This window comes from Aspergillus mulundensis, assembly GCF_003369625.1.
Source record: "Aspergillus mulundensis strain DSM 5745 chromosome Unknown scaffold_0, whole genome shotgun sequence".
In the NCBI taxonomy this organism is placed as follows: Eukaryota; Fungi; Ascomycota; class Eurotiomycetes; order Eurotiales; family Aspergillaceae; genus Aspergillus; species Aspergillus mulundensis.
The window spans coordinates 4,254,181-4,274,439 of NW_020797888.1; the positions used below are offsets into that span (position 1 = coordinate 4,254,181).

Sequence of the window (20,259 nt, forward strand, 5' to 3'; positions counted from 1 at the left end):
CCGTGGGCCACCGACGTCATCCGTCGAATCTCATCTCACGTGCAGCCCTAAGATTCGGAGGACGGCGATGCCGATATTGTTATTGATAGAGGAATTGTTGGATGATGAATGCCACGAGAAAGTGGATTGCCTGGGAACGCGATCAGTGCGCGATTTCTGAGCTGCAGGAAGGAGTGGCGAGATGCTGCAGGCAGATAGGGAAGATTGGAAGGAACGATAAGACGCTCGACTTTTGCAACAGAAACCAAGATAACAGTGATAAGACTCGCATTTTGCGTACGCTTGGGGTTAGGGACATGGTCCAATTGATAAGGACAACGAAAAGGGCATATCTATCCAGTGTTATGGGACTGTACGGAGTAAAGGTAACGGGCTGCTTGTAACTTTTGCCTATTCAGTGTGCCTTGGTACGCTCTCTGCGAATAAGATGAGTGCTGATCCTGGACAATAATGCAGCGTACGCCTTTAGCGGAGGAAAATTCGAGCATAAGACGCTTTACTGCATTCGCCATGCCAATGCTGACACCCACGAGGCGCTCTAAGCCACAAGAAGATAGAGTCCTCCTATTTGTTCCTGGGGAAAGCCCCAGTCACTAAACCCGCGCCGCCCCCCGCTTAACCCCATTGCGGTAGCCCCAGGGCCCATCCTCTGCAATCTCACCACTTACAGCCACCCTGGGATAGGACGGACAGTCAATTCTATGGTCAGCCCTTTCACTGTCCTATCCCATCGCATCCTCAGAGCGGGACGAATCTCAAGCCCAGAGATGTAACCTATAACGCGCTGCCTTTTAAAATCGCCCAGTCCCTCGATGCTCTTTCCCTCCGTCGCTTTTCTTTTTCTTGTTTTCTCTCTCACCCTCCGAACTCCGTCAAGATGAGTCCAAAATCAGACCTCGAGAAAAGCAACACAAACGATGCCGAAGTTCAAGCTTCCCCCGTCCTCACGACAGGTTCCGGCCTTCATCGTCGACTTGGGAACCGTCAGATCCAATTGATCGCCATCGGAGGTTCAATTGGTACCGCCGTGTTCGTCTCCATCGGTGCCGGTCTTGCTAAAGGCGGTCCCGGCTCCCTGCTCATCGCGTACTTCTTCTACTGCTGTTTCTTGGCCATGGTCAACAATTGCCTTACCGAGATGTCCGTATACCAGCCGGTCGAGGGAGGCTTTATCCGCCTTGCGGGCAAATGGGTAGACGATGCTTGGGGTTTCATGGCTGGTTGGAACTTCTTCCTCTACGAAGCACTTCTAATCCCCTTCGAAATCACGGCCATCAATATTGTTCTTACCTATTGGAGGACGGATATTCCGGTCTGGGCAGTGTGTTTGGCGTGTGTTATTCTTTATGGGTACGTTCAAATGGTTGAAATTTTCGATTTGGTCAATTTTGTGCTGACTTGTTAGGCTTCTGAATGTCCTCGCCGTCAAAGCATATGGAGAATCCGAATTCTGGCTCTCAGGCGGAAAGGTTATCCTCATCCTCATGCTATTTGCATTTACATTCGTCACTATGGTCGGAGGAAACCCACAACATGACGCATACGGCTTTAGAAATTGGAACGAGCCTGGAGCATTCGCCGAATACCTCTCCACCGGTAACCTTGGCCGCTTCGAGGGCTTCCTCGCCTGCGTCTGGTCCGCCGGATTCGCCTGTGTTGGTCCCGAGTACATCTCTATGGTCGCAGCAGAAGCAAAACACCCCCGCAAATACATCAAAGCTGCTTTTGCCACAGTATACTTTCGCTTTATCGTGTTCTTCATAGGATCTGCCCTCTGCTGCGGTATTGTTGTCTCCTACGCCGACCCAGTTCTACGCGACGTCCAACTCGGAAGCGGGGAAGGCGCCGGAACAGCCTCAGCTTCGCCCTACGTAATCGCGATGAAAAACATGTCCATTGAAGGCCTGCCACACGTGGTCAACGCCCTTCTGATTACCTCGATCTTCAGTGCAGGCAATACGTATACATTCACGGCAACCCGTATACTTCACTCCCTAGCCCTAGAAGGCCGAGCCCCACGCATCCTCCGCAAGTGCACAAAACAAGGCGTTCCTATCTACTGTTTCTGCGTTGTGATGATCTTCCCATTCTTGTCATTTTTACAAATGGGTGACAGCTCTTCCACTGTCCTCACGTGGCTCACAAACATTATTACAGCTGCAGGCATCATTAACTATGTGGTTATCACTGTCACCTACATCGCCTTTTACCGGGCGACTGTTGCACAAGGATTCGACCGCTCCAAACTCCCTTACACCGGATGGTTCCAGCCTTACTGTGGGTACATCGGATTGGCATGGATGTTTACTGTGGTGTGCTGTTTTGGATACGAGAGTTTCACGCCCTGGAGCGTTGACAAGTTTTTCACCAACTACACCATGGTTCTACTCGCCCCAATTCTCTTCTTGGGCTGGAAGTTGATCAGACGGACTACATTTGTTAGACCGCACGAGGCTGACCTCATTTGGGAGGCACCGGAGATCGACAGATACGAAGAGGAGTTGAGCCTTGTCGAGCCGCCGGTAGGTTTTTGGCAGGAGATGGTTGGCTCCTCGTTCTGGCGGAAGTTGAGGAGAAACTAGATTTCTCGTTATACCGCATTAGAAGTTTGGATAGACTTGCTCGATGATGTCTACGATGAGTGTACAGAGTACAATGATGAATACCATAAAAGTTTCCTAGTTTGACTAAGAATCCTGTGTCCACTTCCACTACCTATCACCCTTACCACCAACTACGTACCTAAGCTTCCCCCAGCATACCCCAGCGTACCCCAGACTGAGGCCGCGAAGTCCGTACCCTAGTCGGGAGGAGAACCCGACGGCTCGGCACGGCTCGGAACCGTACCTAGATACCTATACAAAAGGTGTACCCAGTAACAACCAGACGTAAAAGATAAGACCAACGCCCCTGTCTACGTACCACGTCCCGATAGCAAGCCTCCCTTATCATGCGCCATGATGCACCCCTCCCCATCTCCAAGAAACCCCGGCCAGATCCCCAAAGCAGGAAGTGGAGACATAATACCCCCTGCCTACGTTCTCCTGATCCCCCTCACACATACTCCGTACGTCCATGGCCCGATAGCACACCTCCTCCCTATCATACGCCTTGATGCACCCCTCCCGCCTCCCTAAGCGACCCTGGTCAGATTCCCAAAGTAGGAAGTGGAGACATGATACCCCTTGCGTGTGGTCGGTTCTCCTGATCCCCCTCATACCTATCCTTACGTCCATGGCCCAGTCAAAGCACTCGCGTTCCCGCGGGAAAGGCTATGGTACCTTCGTCCCCTCGGAAAGCTGTACCACTTCCGGGTGATAGGGAGGTACGGTGCAGGTGCGGGGGCTCTGATGCCGTGCGGAGAAGATGAGGCAGTTGATTGAGTTCTCTGTCATACCTATAGTATTGTGACGCATGGACGGTGGGCTCTTGTTTTTGTCCCCGCATGCATTGCTTGACTTGATGGTACTCCTCATATCGTTTGCTCCTTACCTTGCTGGGTATTACGATTGCTGGCCTGATGGAGGGTTGGTCCATGGTTCGGCCTTGAGGATTATAGGTAGAATCAAACTCTTCTGTTACGATATTAGAATACTCCGGAGTATGATAAATTCATTGGTGTAGCCCTTATAAAACTTGATCAATCTAGTTGATGTCTTCCACCCAGTCATCGCCACAATAATTTCTGTGCCAGATGCATCCTTTACATATGGCCTCGATCGTGCTGGCTATCTTCGGGCGTCCCGGCGTCTGGCAAGTGCAAGGCTTTGCCCTGTGGTACTGCTGATCGTGCTCCCCGCCTGGGTGATGTTTTGCGTATTTGACACAATTGAAACAGCCACGACTTCCGTCAGGTAAGCGCCCTGCCAAATCCGTGGCAATGCAGCCATTGCAGCCACATACGTCGTCAACATGGTCGTGTTCCTTGGTGGCATTTTCCGGGTCGCTGTTGAATTCGTAGCAGTGGATGCAGAATGAGCCCAACCCGACGATCCGCCGCAGAAGCTCTTCGTCTGGTGAGGTGTGAGTGACCCTGACTTTACACCCGTTGCAATCGCAGTAGCCGTGGATGTGAGGGTGCTCCACCTCTGCTGGGCCTGCCCTAAGCTCCTGCTGAGTGTGCCATGCATAGCATCTCCTAGAGCATAGAAGGATGCCATCAATTGCGACGCTTGGCACAATGGCCTCGCCGTTCCAGAAAATAACGATGTCGCAGTTGGGATACCCGCATATCTTCGCGGCCAAATCTCGGATTGGTCCCTATTCCTCTCCCAGAACTCCCCATGATGATAGTAGTAATCCACACAAATGCGGCAATACAAGATGCCATTTATCTTCTGTGGCCGACGTTCAACTTCCATGAACTTGATATGGCACCATTCGTATTCACCCCCTTTCATTGGGTGAGATATTCGCAGGCTTGCCATGTATGCTTTATCGATGCACGCCCGACAACGCCAACCCCCGTATTTAACGGAAGCTATTAGGCTTTTCGGCTCATTGCATTCCGGACAGAGCTCTGGGGCTTCCGTGGTGACGGCCCAATGGTTGACTTTCGAAGATGGGGAGGGAATAGTTCAACTTAATTTGCCCTGGCTTGGCCAAACGCAAATCGGCGGCAATCTTGGGGAGGGTACTTAGGGCTCCGGGGGGAAGGTTGCCGTAGTAAGTATCCGCGGACAATGAATCCATCGCCAAAATCATCTAGGTCTCAAGGACCACGCGCAGCTCGGGACTTCTCTCGGGAAACTCGAGAATCTGCCGGAACATGATCTTTTTGTAATCCGCCTTCGCGAGCTCTTTGTGTACATGTGTTGGTTTCCGCGCTGGATTCTCATCGCCACGAAATACCAGGCGTATCACATTAACGTGGTAGCAACGCCTAACCAACGGATCGTTCGAGGTCCCGATGTAGACCGCTATGCGGCCGTCTTCTCGTATACCAATGATGATTTACATTCCGGGCTTATGGGAGACGGGGGAGGAATTCGGCAAATTCGTCGCTGTCCAACATCTTGGGCATGCCACAGAGAGTCTGTACGGTGGTAGGGTACGCATCTGTGCTTGTCGAATCAAATTCCGCTTCGTCGCGGTTCTTAAAAGCGTCCAGGTTCTTTGCCCCCGAGTTGCCATTAGCCCCTGGTAAGGCGAAAATCGCCCTGTTCAATTCGGCGATTAGTTTGCCAAATTCCTTGCGGAAATGAGGAGCTCTAAGCAAGGTTAGTACTTCGCGTATAGAAAGGGTGACGATGATACCTTATGCATCCAAAAGCTCATCGCCACGAGGGGGCAATGGCCACGATCACCAAGGGGTACTTGCCTCCATCGCTCTCCATGTAAAACGGAGACTTGCTTACTGCCGGATTTTCGAATCGCTTGTTGGATCGTGCCATTCTCTCGTCGCTGTCGTCGCCGTTGTTTCCGTTGTCACCGTCGCTTTCTGACCCCAGGACCGATTCGCCATCGTCCTCGTAATATGCATACTTCTCTTCGGCGATCCACGGCTTTTGGGTCGATTGGCTCCGCGGCGAATCTGGTTCCGACTCGTACTCGTCTGTCGACTCGTCTATGCCCTTGACTTCCTGGAATCTTCGCTTCGTAGCCGTCCTGCAATTCGTCCCAGAATCCGCGCCGATTTTCCCGGGCTCCGCGGCGCATCCAGGTGGTGGATCGCGAGAATAGCGATAAACTTGGTGTTTGTTTTGAGTTGTGTTGGGGGAAAAAGAACGCCCCTCTCCCCGCACGCAGCGCGCGGAGGGGGGAGGGGGGAGGAATGACGATAATAGGGCTTTAGAGAGCTAATGAAGAGTCAAAGACTCATAGCCTGAGGAGGTGAAGGCTAGATGAAATGTCATGACTGAATGGATGACTGATGATCTAGGTAAGGAAGCTATTCGGAGATCATGATCTCTGGCTGGCCATGGGCGGAACTAACCTAAAGGGGAAGGGGTCCCCGGCCCCGGAAGGCAGTAGGTAGGTCGGGGTATGTTTCGACACTTCCCAGCTGGATTATCCAAGCACCGTATGGACCCTGGACGAGTGCTGATTTACCGTACATCATTCACTCGTTCGGTTTGACTTGGTAGGGCTTGATATCCAGAGTAGTTTCTAATTGGTTGTCTTGTTAAATCTAATCTTCCTTGGATATTAATCCTGCTAAACTGTAGCTTATTCTAAACATCCTGTTTCCCTTTGAATGCAGCATAGTACCAGGAATATACCCTCTGGTATGCATATAATGAAAATCTACCTGTCTTGATAGTCACCGCAGCAGCCATGGCCATGGTCTATAGTAGTTTTGACTTAGAGCACAAAGAGGTATTCAAAATTTTGTTCTTGGTTTATTAGTTACGTTGCTGCTATAAGCCTTTGGACCATGGCCCATTTATAATAATCACTTTATGCTATGGACGTGGTTGATAGATTATATTGCTTATACCATACCTGCTCAGGCAGGCGGATCCTTCTTATGTGCAGGCCAGAGGACGTATATAGCAACACGTCCCACAAGCCTTATAACCGTAACCACCCAACTTCCTCGGGCAAGTACTTATACGCCCTGAAAACAGCATTACTCTCATACGAAAACCCGATCTTCTCCATCTCCTCCAGATCCTGAGCGCCCATGACCTTGCTATAGTCATCCAGCTGCGGAACCACAAACTCCCACACCATCTTTCCATCCGTCGTAACCTCGAAAATCCGCCCCGTCGCCGCCTCAGCGATGAGAACATTCCCGCCCTCCAATAACTGCGCCGAGCCCATAAACGGCGTGAAAAAGCCTAGCCCGCCTGTTGTGTTGTCTTTGTATTCCCAGGTTATCTGTTCCGTCGCTCTCGAAACGATAATTGCGCGGGAGAAGGGAACAGCGAGACCGGGTCGGAACACGCCGTTGTCGAAGATGAGCATGTCGCCTTTGTCGTTAATTTCGTGGGCGCAGTGCTGCTGGTTCACGGTAGGCGCGGTGAGATGCCAGATCACCTTTTTGGTCTCGCGGCTAATCACGAAGACAGAGGAGGTGTTTCGGGACGAGGCGATGATGTTTCCGTCTTTGTCGAGTGAGACGCTGTTGATTAATGGCCAGTGTTCGCGCGGGTAAGACTGGTGTTGCGGGAATTGATCGAGATCGAGGTGGTCGATTGCGCGCCAGGACCAGAGGAGCTTTGCGCCGCCGTTTTTCGTCCCTGGCTCGGTTGATGCTGACCCGTCGAAGTCGGAGGATGATGACTCGTCGCTTTTCGACCACGGTTCAACGAGTTTGATGCAGTCGGCGTACACCACGCCATTTGGACTCTCGCTCCCGGAAATGCCGCCGCGGACCCGAGCAGCTTCCTCGGCTGTCAGCGGCTCAAGAGTCGTATAGAGAATTGTCCCGTCATTGAGATGATTTTGGTCGTGGTGCGCGTGTGGATCGGAGTACTTTCGTACGACTTTGCCGTCTGGGTTAACCTGCATCATAACACCGCCGCAGTACTTTTTCCACATGGGGAAGAGATTTGGCGAGTCCGCATGCACGCCGTTGTAAGCGAGGTTGCCATTGGGTAGGATGCGAGCATGACGGCCGGCACGAGTAGGCAGAGTCCAGCGGTGGACCTCCTCGCCGGTTGTTGAGATGAGGTGTGCGGTGTTGGAGGTCAGAGGCGCATAAAGGACGTAACCGGGAGAGACACGGTCTGGGTCTGCACCGCGAAGCCCTAGGCCACGGCGGCGGAAGGTGTGCTGTTCCATGTTTCTCGCGCAATCTGGCTCAATGAAATGGAATGAGATGGTTGGTGTTCATTGCAGGATTCCCTCCATTTATCTCTGGGCGTTGGTGACTGTGACGTGAATGGCTTTGCCCTAAGCCGGCATGCCGCGGTATGCCGCGGGGAGATAAGCACGCAATTGTTATCACAAGAAACGACATGATAGAGTCGGGATTCCGCGGTGGAAGAAGCAATTAAACAGATAGGGGGAAAGATATATCATGTCGTCCCAGGTGCTGATCGAGAATAATCATCCTCAAAAATCAACTCTTGAAGATGGACGAAGTTCCAAGAAGCTCCGTTGACAAGGCAGCCCCGGATGGGGTCTCCGCATTCGAACCAGATCAGCCCTCGTGGATCCAGTCAAAGCTCAAGGTTGAAGTGAAAGGCATTGAGCGGGTCACTGACGAAGAGCGCCAGCACAATACGACCAAATTTTGGAATGCCTGTACCTTTTGGTAGGTTGCCGTTAAGATAGGTTGCCGTTTATAGGGACGATTTTCAATGCTGAACGATACAGGTTGAGCGCAAACATGGCAGTTGCTACACTCAATGTTGGCTCATTGGGCGGCGCCCTCGGTCTTCCCTTCTGGGACAGCTTTGCGGTGATATTGACGATAAATGTTGTCAGTAACCTGCTACCCGCTTGGACGGCGGCATTTGGTCTGACTGGCCTACGGATGACAACTTTTTCGTATGGCCCCTATACGCTTTGGTTAGAGCCGATCGCTAACGCATATAGTCGCTACTCCTTCGGATATTGGGGCAACCTCTTAGTTGTAGTGTTTTCCATGGTCGCAACAACAGGTTGGAACGCAATAAACTCGATCTCCGGCGCAGTTGTACTTAATGCCCTTTCAGACGGCCGGTGTCCGACCTGGGCCGGAGTGATAATCATCTGCACTGTGGTCTGGATCATCTGCGCTCTCGGAATAAGTTGGATTCATCGCCTTGACGTTTTCGCGTGGATTCCACCCTTCATTGTTTGGTGCGTTGCTGCCGGAACGGGCGCCTCCCACCTCACAGGAGTCGACATCAGCCAAACTCAGGGAGCTAATAGGGCAGCTCCTGTCCTGACGTTCATGGCCAGTATTTTCTCCTTTGCCGTGTCCTGGATCAACTGCGCGGCTGATTACAATGTCCGAATGCCTGTTGACACTCCGCGTTGGAAGATTTTCAGCGCGACGTATGTTGGCATCTTTGTGCCCACCGTCCTGGTCCAGACTTTAGGCGCAGCGCTGTATTCTGGGACGATCAACAACCCCGACTGGGCGCAGGCGTATGGCGAATTTGGCATTGGCGGCTTGTTGAAGATGGCCTTGGCTCCCGTAGGAGGATTTGGCAAGTTCCTCATGGTCCTTGCGGCCCTAAGTGCAATTCCAGTGAGTACACCATGCGGCCTCGTGGATGAGCTAACATCAATAGAACAACATTCCCAACAATTATTCGTTCGCCCTTCACGCACAAAACTTTGGACCATGGGCAGTGCGTATACCACGCATCGTCCTTGTGACATTTGGCTTCGTAGCCGCTATTGTAATTGGTTGCTGCGCGGCTGAGTACTTTGACGATACGCTTTCAACCCTGCTCAGCGTTATTGGCTATTGGACCGTCATCCACATCACCTTGGTTGTCGAAGAGCATGTTCTCTTCCGAGGCGGTTGGAAGGGTTACGACCTCGATGCCTGGGATAATCCATTATACCTGCCGTTCGGGTGGGCTGCAATCGCTGCTTTTGGGTTCGGCTTTGTGGGAGCGGCTTTAGGCATGAAGGTAGCTTGGTATGTCGGGCCCATTGCTTCGCTAATTGGGGATTCCGGAGCAAACATTGGCCACGAGTTGACATTTGCGTTTTCGGCGATCGCATTTCCTGTGTTCCGTTTGATAGAAAAACGATATACTGGTCGTTGATCTGAACATGAACGAGTGAGCCGGAGCCCTGTTGTGGAGTCATGTCTTGAAACATTTGTTGGTCATTATGGTTTTTCAATTCTCAGAACTGATCAACAACAAAATCAACTCATTCCATCCGGTAACGGATAGTCCTGGGGAAAGAAGGCAAAGTTCGATAGATCCCAACCACCATTTGGCGTCGCCTCCACGCCGAGGAATTCGGGGAAATAGTGCCTTGTAAATTCTTCGTTCAAAATGTCATTTGCCTGGCCGACTGCGGGTATCTCAGCCACCTGGGGCCTTGACTTTTGCTGGACTTGCGATATGATTGTTCCAAATGTATTCGCCGCATGGCAGGGAAGTCCAACGTCATGGAGCCATTGCACTAAGCTGGATATTAGTTCGTGCAATTCTTTTGCATTTGAGATTGTGGTTTGCTGTTCAGAACCGATCAGGCGACATATGACAATAGCAGAGAACGTAATCATATGGTAGACATGATCGGTCAAGTGTCTAGTTCGCTCATCCACTGTGTCCATGGCTAGTCGTATGATGGCTGTGGCATTTGCGACCATGTCTCCAACGATTGATTCTTGCGCCCGGGCAGACTTCGACTTGAGACATCGATCGTAAAGCAGTAGACGTGAGAATTGTAACCCCATCATCAGAAACTGGGCCCTTGGTTGTTCTGTACCAATTAGCTTGTACTGGTTAAGTACCAGCGACCCTTACCTAGCACAAATTGCCATTCGTTCTGCCAGGCCTGGAGGCTCGCTAGTGATTGCGGAAGGTCCATGGGTTCCGCCAAAAGCTTATAGACCCTGTCGTACAGATGAACCTCGGCGACCATTCTCAGCTCGTAATTTGTGGCGCGGTCAGAGGTAATGATGGACCGGCATCGTGCTATATGCCAGTCCTGGAGCATCGATCTTCGGCTGGTCCCGACACAGTAGTGGAGATGCACGAGGCAGATATGGTTCCACAGAAACCAGCGCTCGGATGTGGACTTATCAAATTCTGGCGTGGCTGACGTGTTGATGACATCGGAGAAGAGTGAACTTGACTGGCAATGCTGGAGCGCGAATCCGCTCAACAGCCAACTGTCAATGCTGAGGGGCACCTGTCCTACTGTGGTGGACCACATGCAGAGAATAAGGACGGCTTGAAAGAATTCGATAGTTTGCGGCGATACCAAAAGGGCGATCTGAACGAGTGAACGCGCATTCTCGTAGAGCTTCTGAGCGAGACTCGCAGCAATATCCTGCGAGGTATGGCGAACGGCGATCAAGCAGCAGGCGCATAAGAGCAAGGGTGACTTGCTCACTCGTTGAAGGAGGAAATTAGGGTCCTCATCTGGGTCAAACAGAACCCACCGGCCGTAATGTTCAAGGAAGCTATGACGGTCATCATCTATCCCCTAATTTGATGGGAAAAAAGTACATTGTAATCAAGTCCAGAGCTATCTCCGGCGGCACAAGATCGTTCAATGGCGCTGTCTGTGAAGTAGTCGGCAGTCCAATCCCTGTATCGGCTGCTAGATCACGAATCACTATCACGGGTCCCGCGGAGTCACCCTTGTGTATCGTGTTTACGGGGCTTGCCGTCGCTGGCTGGTAGCGGGGGTTAGACCTTGGAGCAGAACACGCTAGCTGGGAAGTGTCCTCTCCAAGTCGATCGAGGAGACGAGTCACCACCTTTTCGAGTCGCTCCAGCCTAAGGACTGTCAGAAGATCAACCGTATGAGGCTAGCAACGTACCGAGCGTCAGTGCTTGTCTCCGTCGATGTAGATCGTTCCTCAACCAGATCCTGAGCAAATGAGCATCTTTGACTGAGCCTTTCACATCGCAGACATGGCGCCCGAGGCTGGCCAGACTCGTAGCATCTGGTCTTCTGCTTTCTGCATGAAGCGCAGGCTCTCGACGCGCGCCCTCTGTCAGGTGGCATATTGAGACGTAGAGAGTCGCAGGAAGTAATCTAGCATGTCAATCGTCGAAGCTCAATGCGTCTTCCTGGAGCGTTCCATCAATGATTGACTTGGATGAGTTGAGGAGGTGGTAAGATAAGATGACGAGCTCGAGAGATATGGCCCGCTGTGAACAGGCTAGCCTGATTGGGAATAGGTAGGTGCCTGGGTAGCCTAGGTACCCTGTGCCCCGGCGTAAACAACAGGCTCTGTGCTTACCGGTAAATCTTTCCCTGCTATCAGCAAGTTACTTGGCCCCGGCCGTTCTCGCAGCCGACTTTGGTAACAAGAGTTCTCTTGCTCGGACAGTTTCCAATACCGTACAGAGTGTTCTACGCGAATAGCCAGAGAGGAGATTATGTCAGACCCTAGAAACTGCTTATGGCCATGGGCTGCGCATGTCCATGCTTTAATTGGAAACTTGGCTGCGGCTGAGCAAGCTGGTCATCGAGCTGGGATGAACCGTCAGCCTTGCGGTCAATGCCCCTCTGTTGCTGCGTTGCTGATGCCTCTCCACTTACAAAACGCATGACCTCTTTATCGACCAGAAAATGCCCTTTGCTCAGAATGAACTCGAAGCCGTCAGGACGGGACTCGGACACCCAGTTCCTGTCTTTCCAATCGCAACTCCCCGCACTTGGAAGCTTTTGACTTGCTTTCTTGCCGGAACTCAGCTTAGCCTCTTTGTCGCACGCCCCGTCATCCAGCTCAACATCCTATTATTCTACCTGAACTTGACGTTACTGCGTAGGCTTCTTCCAATCTCGCCGGCCGTTGCACAAGCCCTCTTACAGATACCTGGGTCTGCCGTTAGCTTTTCTGGCAGATTGGCTGTAGGTGGCCGTTCGAAATACTCTTGGAAGATCTATGTTCGTTAACATGGATTGGGTCTAGATAAACTACGTTAACCTGCTGAGGAGTCCGAGGAATATCGTCGCCAAGATCTTTTGGTTGATTTACTTTGTCTGGGGAGACCATCTAACCTTCCACGACGATTATACCGAGGCCTGGAGGCAGAAGTTCGCCGCTGACCAACAAGTTCTACCTCCAACAGGTCAGGAATGCTCATTATATATCTTCACGGATAATGGTGATCGAACCGAAGTTCCGTGCCGTTGGGACGGGGACGACCAGCAGTTGCTGGAAGCGATATCGGCATTCTTTTATCTTCGCAAGTCTCGGAGAGGACTTATGGAACTGTTGAGCCTCAAATCTTTGCAGAATATCGAGGTTGTAAAGGTCAGTGATCTATCGAGGTTTGGTCGTGGCGCAAGCATTGACTTTATCGAAGCTGCAAGGCAACAATGCCGTGGGGGAGCACCGCTACCTCCTGATGCTTGGCCGATACAGGACCAGCACACAGTATACATATTACTTCAGATACCCTTCGCGAACACAAGGGGACGAAATCCTAAGCAAGTTGAAGAACGACGGTGTTGTGGCTGCCGTGGGAGAACAAACAATGGCGCTGAACTTCGTCAGCTCCTTTGATTCAGGCTCAGCGTCATTCGTCGTTCTGCTCCCAATAGTCACCAGCTTCCTCATCTCTGTCCTTTGGCCGATTGTTGCCGTTTACAGATACAAGGCTGATGTGCAGACCAGCGTTCAAACGGGGTTTGCTGTGGGAAGTTATGTAGTGACGACTGGTAAGTACGGTTTCTCTTAAGCCATGCATCGGACTGCTAGTTTACGCTGCCTAGGAGCCCTGATAATTGCCTTGATAGCTTTCTTGGATACGCGGTACAAATCTCCGTAACGCACAGATAAAGAGATAGGTACGGCAAACGAGCTAGATCTACTTCGCAACATACAACAATTTATACGAGGAATCGAATGAAACTTATCATATTCCAGACTCGTTACTCAGCATGAATGACCGAATTTCTATCCCCTTGGCGTTGTTCAAAATGCTTGCGGGCGGGCGAGGGCATTCACCCTACCAACGTGACCGGTGGAATGCCCCCTGGAAGTTATGGCAGCACCACTTGCGGCTCCTACGCATTGGAACCACAGAATGCAGCATTAAGATAAACCCGCTTCCGAACCTCCACCACATCGAACCCTGTTGCGCCATGCGCATTCCCATCGTCAAATGCCTTCCGCCAACATTTCCGCCCACAATCTCCGCGCCCACGATGCTCCAGTATTCCCCGAGGACAAGCACATGCGCTCTTCGCCACCGGCCGCACGACATACTGTACGTCGATATCGGATGGGAGCTCATCTACACGGCATTGTGCCGAGAAGCGGTCACAAAGCGCAGTGTGGACGACTCGCACCGCATCGAAGTATCTCTTCTGCTCCAACCATTCAGTCAACTTGGCGATTCCGTAGAATCTCGACTCCTGCAAGAGGGCGTGGTAGGTGGCGTGATCGTGTCCGCGCAGCTGGTCGTAACAGAGCGGGTATGTGCCCCGGCGCAGGAATCGCAGGATCAGCTTGAATAGGTCGGCGTCGGCGTCGACGAAGTACTTTCCGTTCTCGCGTTCGTTGTCTGGATCTGCGAGGAGGGTTGCAAAGAATGTGCTTTCCTTTACGAGCGTGTCGTGGGTAGTGGTGAAGTAGCGCTCTCCTATCTCCAGCTCGACGATGTCGGTGCCGGAGATTTCTGTGAATGACGAACTGTCGGTGTCGGACATCTTGTGGCGGGCCTGGTAGAGAAGTTGAAAGGGAAGAGTTGGTTATGATAGCGGCACAGAAGAGTAGAAGTCAAATCGCGAGTTTTGAACTGTGCGAGGTGTGACCCTCGCGAGGGATAGTTGGATCGGATCTCTCCTCCTACAAGTGAAAGATGTGCTCGTTGTGTTTAGCCCTACATAACCGCGGAATTATGGGATGAGCAACGGGCCACCGAGCAAGGTACGGACAGGAATTCCGGATAAAATTTGTCTTCCCATAAGGTTCGTCGTACCACCAAGTCCCGCAATAACTGCTCGGCTGTACCATACTACTTCCCTCGCATTACCGGACGAGCACCAGGAATATTCCCAGAACCAGCAGCAGTACCAAGAGCATACCCACTACCCTTCCCTTAATCGTCCTTCTCCCCCTCGCTGTCTGCTTAAACATCTCCATCGGAGCAAACCAAGCATGAATCTTCTCCTGCTCCAGCTTCTCATTCACACTCGCCACCACAATTGCCTCGAAAAATTTATACACTTCGTTGCGTTGCCCCATTGCAATGGGGTCAGCCGAGAAAACAATCTGCCAATTGCTTTCTACGGCAGCCTGCTCATTTGCTGGAGAGCCATATCTCTGAGCGTTCCTCGGCAATCAAGCGATTATCCCGAAGGAGAGGGCTTGAAGATATGGGTGACTATCGGTGGTCCAGGCATGGAAGGAGTCATACCCCTACATAATCGAGACGTGGGCTACCTTATAAGGTACTGAGCCAAATAGATCATTGTTGGATGGCGTGAAGGTACTCGGCCACATCTCTATTGAACATCCCCTTTCGGACAAGGTGGTCTGCAGACTCTACGATCCACGTCTGGCAGTCTCGTTGGACCACTCTTCTTCTGGAGGCGTCTTCGCTCGTACTCATCTAGGACCCGAGGGTTAGTGCGTGTCACGCGAAACTGGCGATTTATAGGCGTAGCAGAGCGGGTAGGACATACACCAACACTAACAAGTGACTTTTCAGGGACCTGAACCCTGCTCAACGCCCTCTCAAATTCACAAACAGGCTCGTAGTCAATAACCTCCTCCAGGTTACTACCGCCCTCGACTCCATCCAATCCAAGCATCCGCTCCTCATCAAAGTATCTCGCGTCCACCCAAGCCAGTGGCACAATCTTCGTCGGAATGTCTTCTGAGGCCCGCACGTCGTGACGGCGCTTAATCTCGAATATGAACCCAGTGCTCACGCTTCCCGTGGCGTGGATCTTTACCCCGACATTCGGAAGTTTCTGAGACCCAACGAAGTATGCCCAGTGGTCTTTGAAGGGGTGTCCGTTGTAGATTAGGAGACTGACTAGGGAAGATCCAGGAGAGGGTATCGGGGGAACCTTCGGTGGATTTGGGAGTGTTGGGATGATTGTTTTGGCAATGATGGTTGGAGGGGGTGGCGGTGGAGGTAATGGAGAAGACATTGTCGGTAGATATGAGCTATTGTTGAAGGATGATACGAAGAAACCTGGAGAGGGTGCTTAAGCGTATTTTCCTCGCCCTGCCCCAAGCACATTAATAAACTCGAGATTGTTGTAGCCGTTCCTCTCCCAAATGCGTGGAGGTCAGGTGCCTGATGTATGCAGCTTCTTAGCCCCGCGTCAGCGCCCCGCATCTTATCTTTGTTCCTGGCAGTGGCAACCGCTACCTGCTTCCTCAAGTAGCTCAAGACTGCTAGCCTTTGGTCCCTGCCGTCTGAGATAGCCTCTGGACTCGATATATGTAACGGCGAATATGGCAATTTCGGTGACATCCTACCCTCCTCTAGGCAAAGCAACCTGCCTCAAGAGCGACAAGGTACGCTTCCCTGCACGTACGTATGGCACAAGCTCACCGAATCACGGCTACATGAGAAGGTCCAATTCAGGGTGCTTCTAGACTCGGACTCTGAAACAGACTTCGAAGTTCAAGTCTGGCATGACATTGGCGGCTATGGGTGGAAGGCTCTTCCGCTCCGAATATGTCCGCCCACGGTTCTCCCATCTTTAAGCAGCGGTCTGGTCCCAGCCCATCGTCTCGTCTTTGAAGGCGAGATATCCCGTCCACCGCACGGCATTTCCAATTTCACCATCCGGTATCGCGAAGACCGAGATTCCGAGTGGCATTGGGCGAACAAGGAGCAGCACACTGGTAATGGGGAGCTGATTTTCCTGTCGGCTGACCTACCCTCGCAACTCAGCGGATTTTCGGCCGAGGACTTTGCCAGGTATTTCGACCATTTATCCCCCGACGTCGAAGTCGGGGTCCGAAAGAGCGAGGCACCAGGGGCCGCATTATGGAGTTTGTCGGGCTCGGTGGATTCGGCCAGAGATGGACATTCTGGTATTGTCAGTCTGCCGCTCGGGGTGCCTTCATCGGTGTCGAGATTCTTTGCCCTAGCACGTATAGAGACGCCGTGGCTGGGGCCAAGGCAGGGGAGAGATAAGCTCGACTTGAAAGAGGACGCACTTCTTTGCTCGTTCCTCAGGGAGGATGGAGTGCATGTGGTGCTCCTAGGCGTTACAGTAGGCGACATTCTTACGGTCCTCAAATCTGGGCCAAACGGTGAGCTGGTGGTTCAATCAAAAAATGACAACCCTGCACCTTCGCGATTTCAGGTCCTGGCAGCAGCGGCCGACGATTTTGAGACTGCCATGAGCGCCCTGATCTATGAAGCTAGGAAGCTTGTTCGTCCGTATGAAATCACGCTCGAGAACGATGCCAGAGCTCAATGGCTCTCGGAATGGTACGACGGTTTGACATACTGTACCTGGAACGGACTGGGTCAGGACCTAACCGAAGATAAGATTCTCTCTGCCCTTGACGAGTTACAAGACAATGGTATCAAGATCAAGGCTCTCATCATTGACGATAACTGGCAATCGCTCGACAATGACGGCTCACGCGACGGATGGCAACGCGGGTGGACTCAGTTTGAAGCAAATCCCAAAGCGTTTCCAAACGGCCTTGCACGTACAGTCTCTTCGATTCGTGAGAAGCATCGAAACATCGAGTATGTCGTTGTATGGCATGCCATTCTCGGTTACTGGGGCGGCATCTCGCCCGAGGGATCTCTAGCAGCAACCTACAAAACCAGAGAAGTCACACTAAATAGCGCAACGAAACCATCTATCCTAACAATCGACCCATCCGATATCCAGCGCTTCTACAACGACTTCTACGCCTTCCTCTCCAAGTCCGGAATAAGCGGCGTCAAAACAGACGCGCAGTCCTTCCTCGATCTCCTCTCCGACCCCAACGACAGAAAAGCATACACAAGCGCCTACCAAGACGCCTGGACAATCTCATCCCTGCGCCACTTCGGCCCCAAAGTCATATCCTGCATGTCGCAGATCCCGCAAACAATCTTCCACTCCCAGCTGCCCACAAACAAACCCACCATCGTGCTCCGAAACTCAAACGACTTTTTCCCCGACATCGAGGACTCCCACGCATGGCACGTCTTCTGCAACGCCCATAACGCGCTTCTAACGCGCTACCTGAACGTCCTACCCGACTGGGACATGTTCCAGACGAGTCCTGAAAATGGACGTGACTATGCGTCCTTCCATGCCGCGGCACGCTGTATCTCCGGTGGACCGATCTACATCACAGATAAACCGGGCCAGCACGATATGGCACTCATCAAACAAATGACTGCGTCAACTATCCAAGGAACAACCATAATCCTACGCCCAAGCATCGTCGGCCGCACGCTCGACATGTACAACGATATTCAGGAAGGGCATATCCTCCGCATCGGAACGTACCACGGCCGTGCGGGGACAGGGAGCGGGATCATGGGGTTGTTCAATGTTACTTCAGGCACCAGGTCGGTTATTATACCCCTTGGCGACTTCCCGGGGATTTATGCAGATAAGGAGGCGGAGACGGGATATATCGTTCGTGCGCATAAGACAGGGAAAATCGCCGATGGACTACTTGCGTCATCGGCTGTTTCTGTGACGCTCGAGGGGAAGGGCTGGGAAGTTATAACGGCCTACCCGACTACATCTGTCACCTTGACCACCAAGGACAACGCTAAACAGGAATCAGACACTGCGGTCTCAGTCGCTGTTCTCGGCCTCCTAGCCAAGATAACCGGTATCGCGGGCCTCGTCAATTCAGACATCTACGTTGAGGAAAGCGGGAGGCTGCGTGTCGATATCGGCATCAAGGCTCTGGGTGTACTGGGTGTCTACTTCTCAACTCTGCAGGAGTGGGATATCGATGAGCACTTCATGGTTCTTCTGTCGGGAAGACCTGTACCCAGGAAGACGGTGTGGAAGGAGGACGGGAAGGTTTTGGCGATTGATGTTGAGGAGGCGTGGTATGGTTTGGGGCTCGAGGCTGGGTGGGGGAATGAGGTTTGGGTTACGGTTTTGCTGTGAAGGACGTAGTTCATTTATTCTTGCTAGGTAGACGGACGTACACGTCAAATTCTCTATAGACGAACTAAATGACAGCAACCTCTCTCAGGCCAACTCAGCCACTGATCCGTACCCTCTTCCACCTGCTAACCAGCCCTGGCGACAATGGTCTTTAGCCAGGCTAGGAAGCGAGGTCCATAAATGGATGCTTCTATGCAGGCCAGAGGTTGTAGTGGATGGTCGCTGGACCGATAGTTCACATTCCGTTCTAGCTAGTCGAGTAGTATAGGAATCCTGATATACTCGTTGGAAAGATATCAAAGGAATGGGTGATAAAAGCTCTGAGATTGTATCTACCTAGGCGCCGGGGATGAAGAATGCAGTTCAGTCATCTCGCCCTCTTTCCCAGGATTCACCTCCGCCGATGATGTCATTGGATGAAGTCTTTCCAGTGAGACTTCTAATTTCTGATTGGCTTTTTTCTCCAAAGCTGGTAACTTGTTTCAAGCATATTCCTTGGTCGTCTCGAGACGCGCGGTGATGGAGTTCACATACGGCACTTTGGACTCGGGTAATAATGGCAGTAACCAGGGTTAACATGGGGTGAGTGCACTGATAGCGAGTAGAATCGTGGAACGTAGCATCAGGCATGAGAGTAGTCAGAGTAGGACAGGACTCAGAGTAGGGCAGCGGTCAGTGGAGCTAAGTCTTTGCCTTGGACCGTGTATTTAGATTTAGATTCCACGGCCAAGACACCGTGCCGGCGGAGGGGGTGTTTTTAGTATAGTGCTGGTATAGCCTTGATAGTAAATTAATTATAAATATTATATTAATATGAGATTTAAATTTAATATAGTACTAATAATACATTAAATTTAATATATTTTATTAATAAAAATATATATTATTTAAAAATATATAATGAATAATAATGTATATTAGAAATAATATATATTAAATTTTTAATATATAATTATAATAAATATATATTTTTTAATAGAAATTATATATTTTTTATTAAAAATATATATTTATTGCACCTAAATATGTATTTTATAGGTTTGATATGTATTTTACAGGTTTGATATGTATTTTATAGGTCTAATATACACCAGATATACATCAGGCCGTTTGATATATATTATAGTTTTTAATATATTATATATTAAAAGGGGGTTCTTAATATTATACTAGTAATATATTTAGCCTTAAAAATATATTATCTATAAAAATATATTATCTATAAAAATATTTATACTTATATAATATTAGTATATAATATAATATAAGAATTAGGTTAATATAAAAGATTAAATAATACAATTAAATAAAAAAATATATAAAAAATAAAATAAAATTATCAATAATAATAGGTTTTAAAATTTTAATATAAATTTTTAAAATATAAGATTAGACGCTTACTATACCTTAGAATAAAATAATAAAATAATAAAATAATAAAATAATAAAATAATAAAATAATAAAATAATAAAATAATAAAATAATAATATAATAAAGTAATAAAATAATAATATAATAAAATAATAAAATAATAAAATAATAAAATAATAAAATAATAAAATAATAAAATAATAAAATAATAAAATGATAAAATAATAAAATAATAAAATAATAAAATA

At 50.2% G+C, this 20,259-nt stretch overlaps 9 protein-coding genes across 9 annotated transcripts; 3 read left to right on the forward strand and 6 right to left on the reverse strand.

Annotated features, from left to right (window-relative positions):
• Positions 1 to 877: 877 nt before the first annotated feature.
• Positions 878 to 2,582, forward strand: DSM5745_01139 (Amino acid transporter; the record flags this gene model as incomplete). The annotated part of the gene is made up of 2 exons (XM_026743155.1): positions 878 to 1,350; positions 1,406 to 2,582. The coding sequence occupies 2 exons, from the start codon at positions 878 to 880 to the stop codon at positions 2,580 to 2,582; spliced, it is 1,650 nt and encodes a 549-aa protein (XP_026609000.1).
• A 1,146-nt stretch (positions 2,583 to 3,728) lies between these two features.
• DSM5745_01140 (uncharacterized protein) lies at positions 3,729 to 4,400 on the reverse strand (the record flags this gene model as incomplete). Its single annotated transcript, XM_026743156.1, has 1 exon — positions 3,729 to 4,400. One exon carries the CDS (start codon positions 4,398 to 4,400, stop codon positions 3,729 to 3,731), a length of 672 nt encoding a protein of 223 aa, XP_026609001.1.
• Positions 4,401 to 4,966: 566 nt separating this feature from the next.
• On the reverse strand, positions 4,967 to 6,284 carry DSM5745_01141 (uncharacterized protein; the record flags this gene model as incomplete). The annotated part of the gene is made up of 3 exons (XM_026743157.1): positions 4,967 to 5,210; positions 5,317 to 5,798; positions 6,222 to 6,284. 3 exons carry the CDS (start codon positions 6,282 to 6,284, stop codon positions 4,967 to 4,969), a joined length of 789 nt encoding a protein of 262 aa, XP_026609002.1.
• Positions 6,285 to 6,513: 229 nt separating this feature from the next.
• DSM5745_01142 (uncharacterized protein) lies at positions 6,514 to 7,728 on the reverse strand (the record flags this gene model as incomplete). Its single annotated transcript, XM_026743158.1, has 1 exon — positions 6,514 to 7,728. The coding sequence occupies one exon, from the start codon at positions 7,726 to 7,728 to the stop codon at positions 6,514 to 6,516; it is 1,215 nt and encodes a 404-aa protein (XP_026609003.1).
• A 550-nt stretch (positions 7,729 to 8,278) lies between these two features.
• On the forward strand, positions 8,279 to 9,656 carry DSM5745_01143 (uncharacterized protein; the record flags this gene model as incomplete). The annotated part of the gene is made up of 2 exons (XM_026743159.1): positions 8,279 to 9,127; positions 9,171 to 9,656. 2 exons carry the CDS (start codon positions 8,279 to 8,281, stop codon positions 9,654 to 9,656), a joined length of 1,335 nt encoding a protein of 444 aa, XP_026609004.1.
• Positions 9,657 to 10,160: 504 nt separating this feature from the next.
• DSM5745_01144 (Zn(II)2Cys6 transcription factor) lies at positions 10,161 to 11,583 on the reverse strand (the record flags this gene model as incomplete). The annotated part of the gene is made up of 4 exons (XM_026743160.1): positions 10,161 to 10,339; positions 10,371 to 11,032; positions 11,079 to 11,351; positions 11,396 to 11,583. The coding sequence occupies 4 exons, from the start codon at positions 11,581 to 11,583 to the stop codon at positions 10,161 to 10,163; spliced, it is 1,302 nt and encodes a 433-aa protein (XP_026609005.1).
• A 2,013-nt stretch (positions 11,584 to 13,596) lies between these two features.
• On the reverse strand, positions 13,597 to 14,241 carry DSM5745_01145 (uncharacterized protein; the record flags this gene model as incomplete). The annotated part of the gene is made up of 1 exon (XM_026743161.1): positions 13,597 to 14,241. The coding sequence occupies one exon, from the start codon at positions 14,239 to 14,241 to the stop codon at positions 13,597 to 13,599; it is 645 nt and encodes a 214-aa protein (XP_026609006.1).
• Positions 14,242 to 15,002: 761 nt separating this feature from the next.
• DSM5745_01146 (uncharacterized protein) lies at positions 15,003 to 15,693 on the reverse strand (the record flags this gene model as incomplete). Its single annotated transcript, XM_026743162.1, has 2 exons — positions 15,003 to 15,146; positions 15,220 to 15,693. 2 exons carry the CDS (start codon positions 15,691 to 15,693, stop codon positions 15,003 to 15,005), a joined length of 618 nt encoding a protein of 205 aa, XP_026609007.1.
• A 310-nt stretch (positions 15,694 to 16,003) lies between these two features.
• On the forward strand, positions 16,004 to 18,639 carry DSM5745_01147 (putative raffinose synthase protein Sip1; the record flags this gene model as incomplete). The annotated part of the gene is made up of 2 exons (XM_026743163.1): positions 16,004 to 16,066; positions 16,126 to 18,639. 2 exons carry the CDS (start codon positions 16,004 to 16,006, stop codon positions 18,637 to 18,639), a joined length of 2,577 nt encoding a protein of 858 aa, XP_026609008.1.
• Between the last annotated feature and the right edge of the window lie 1,620 nt (positions 18,640 to 20,259).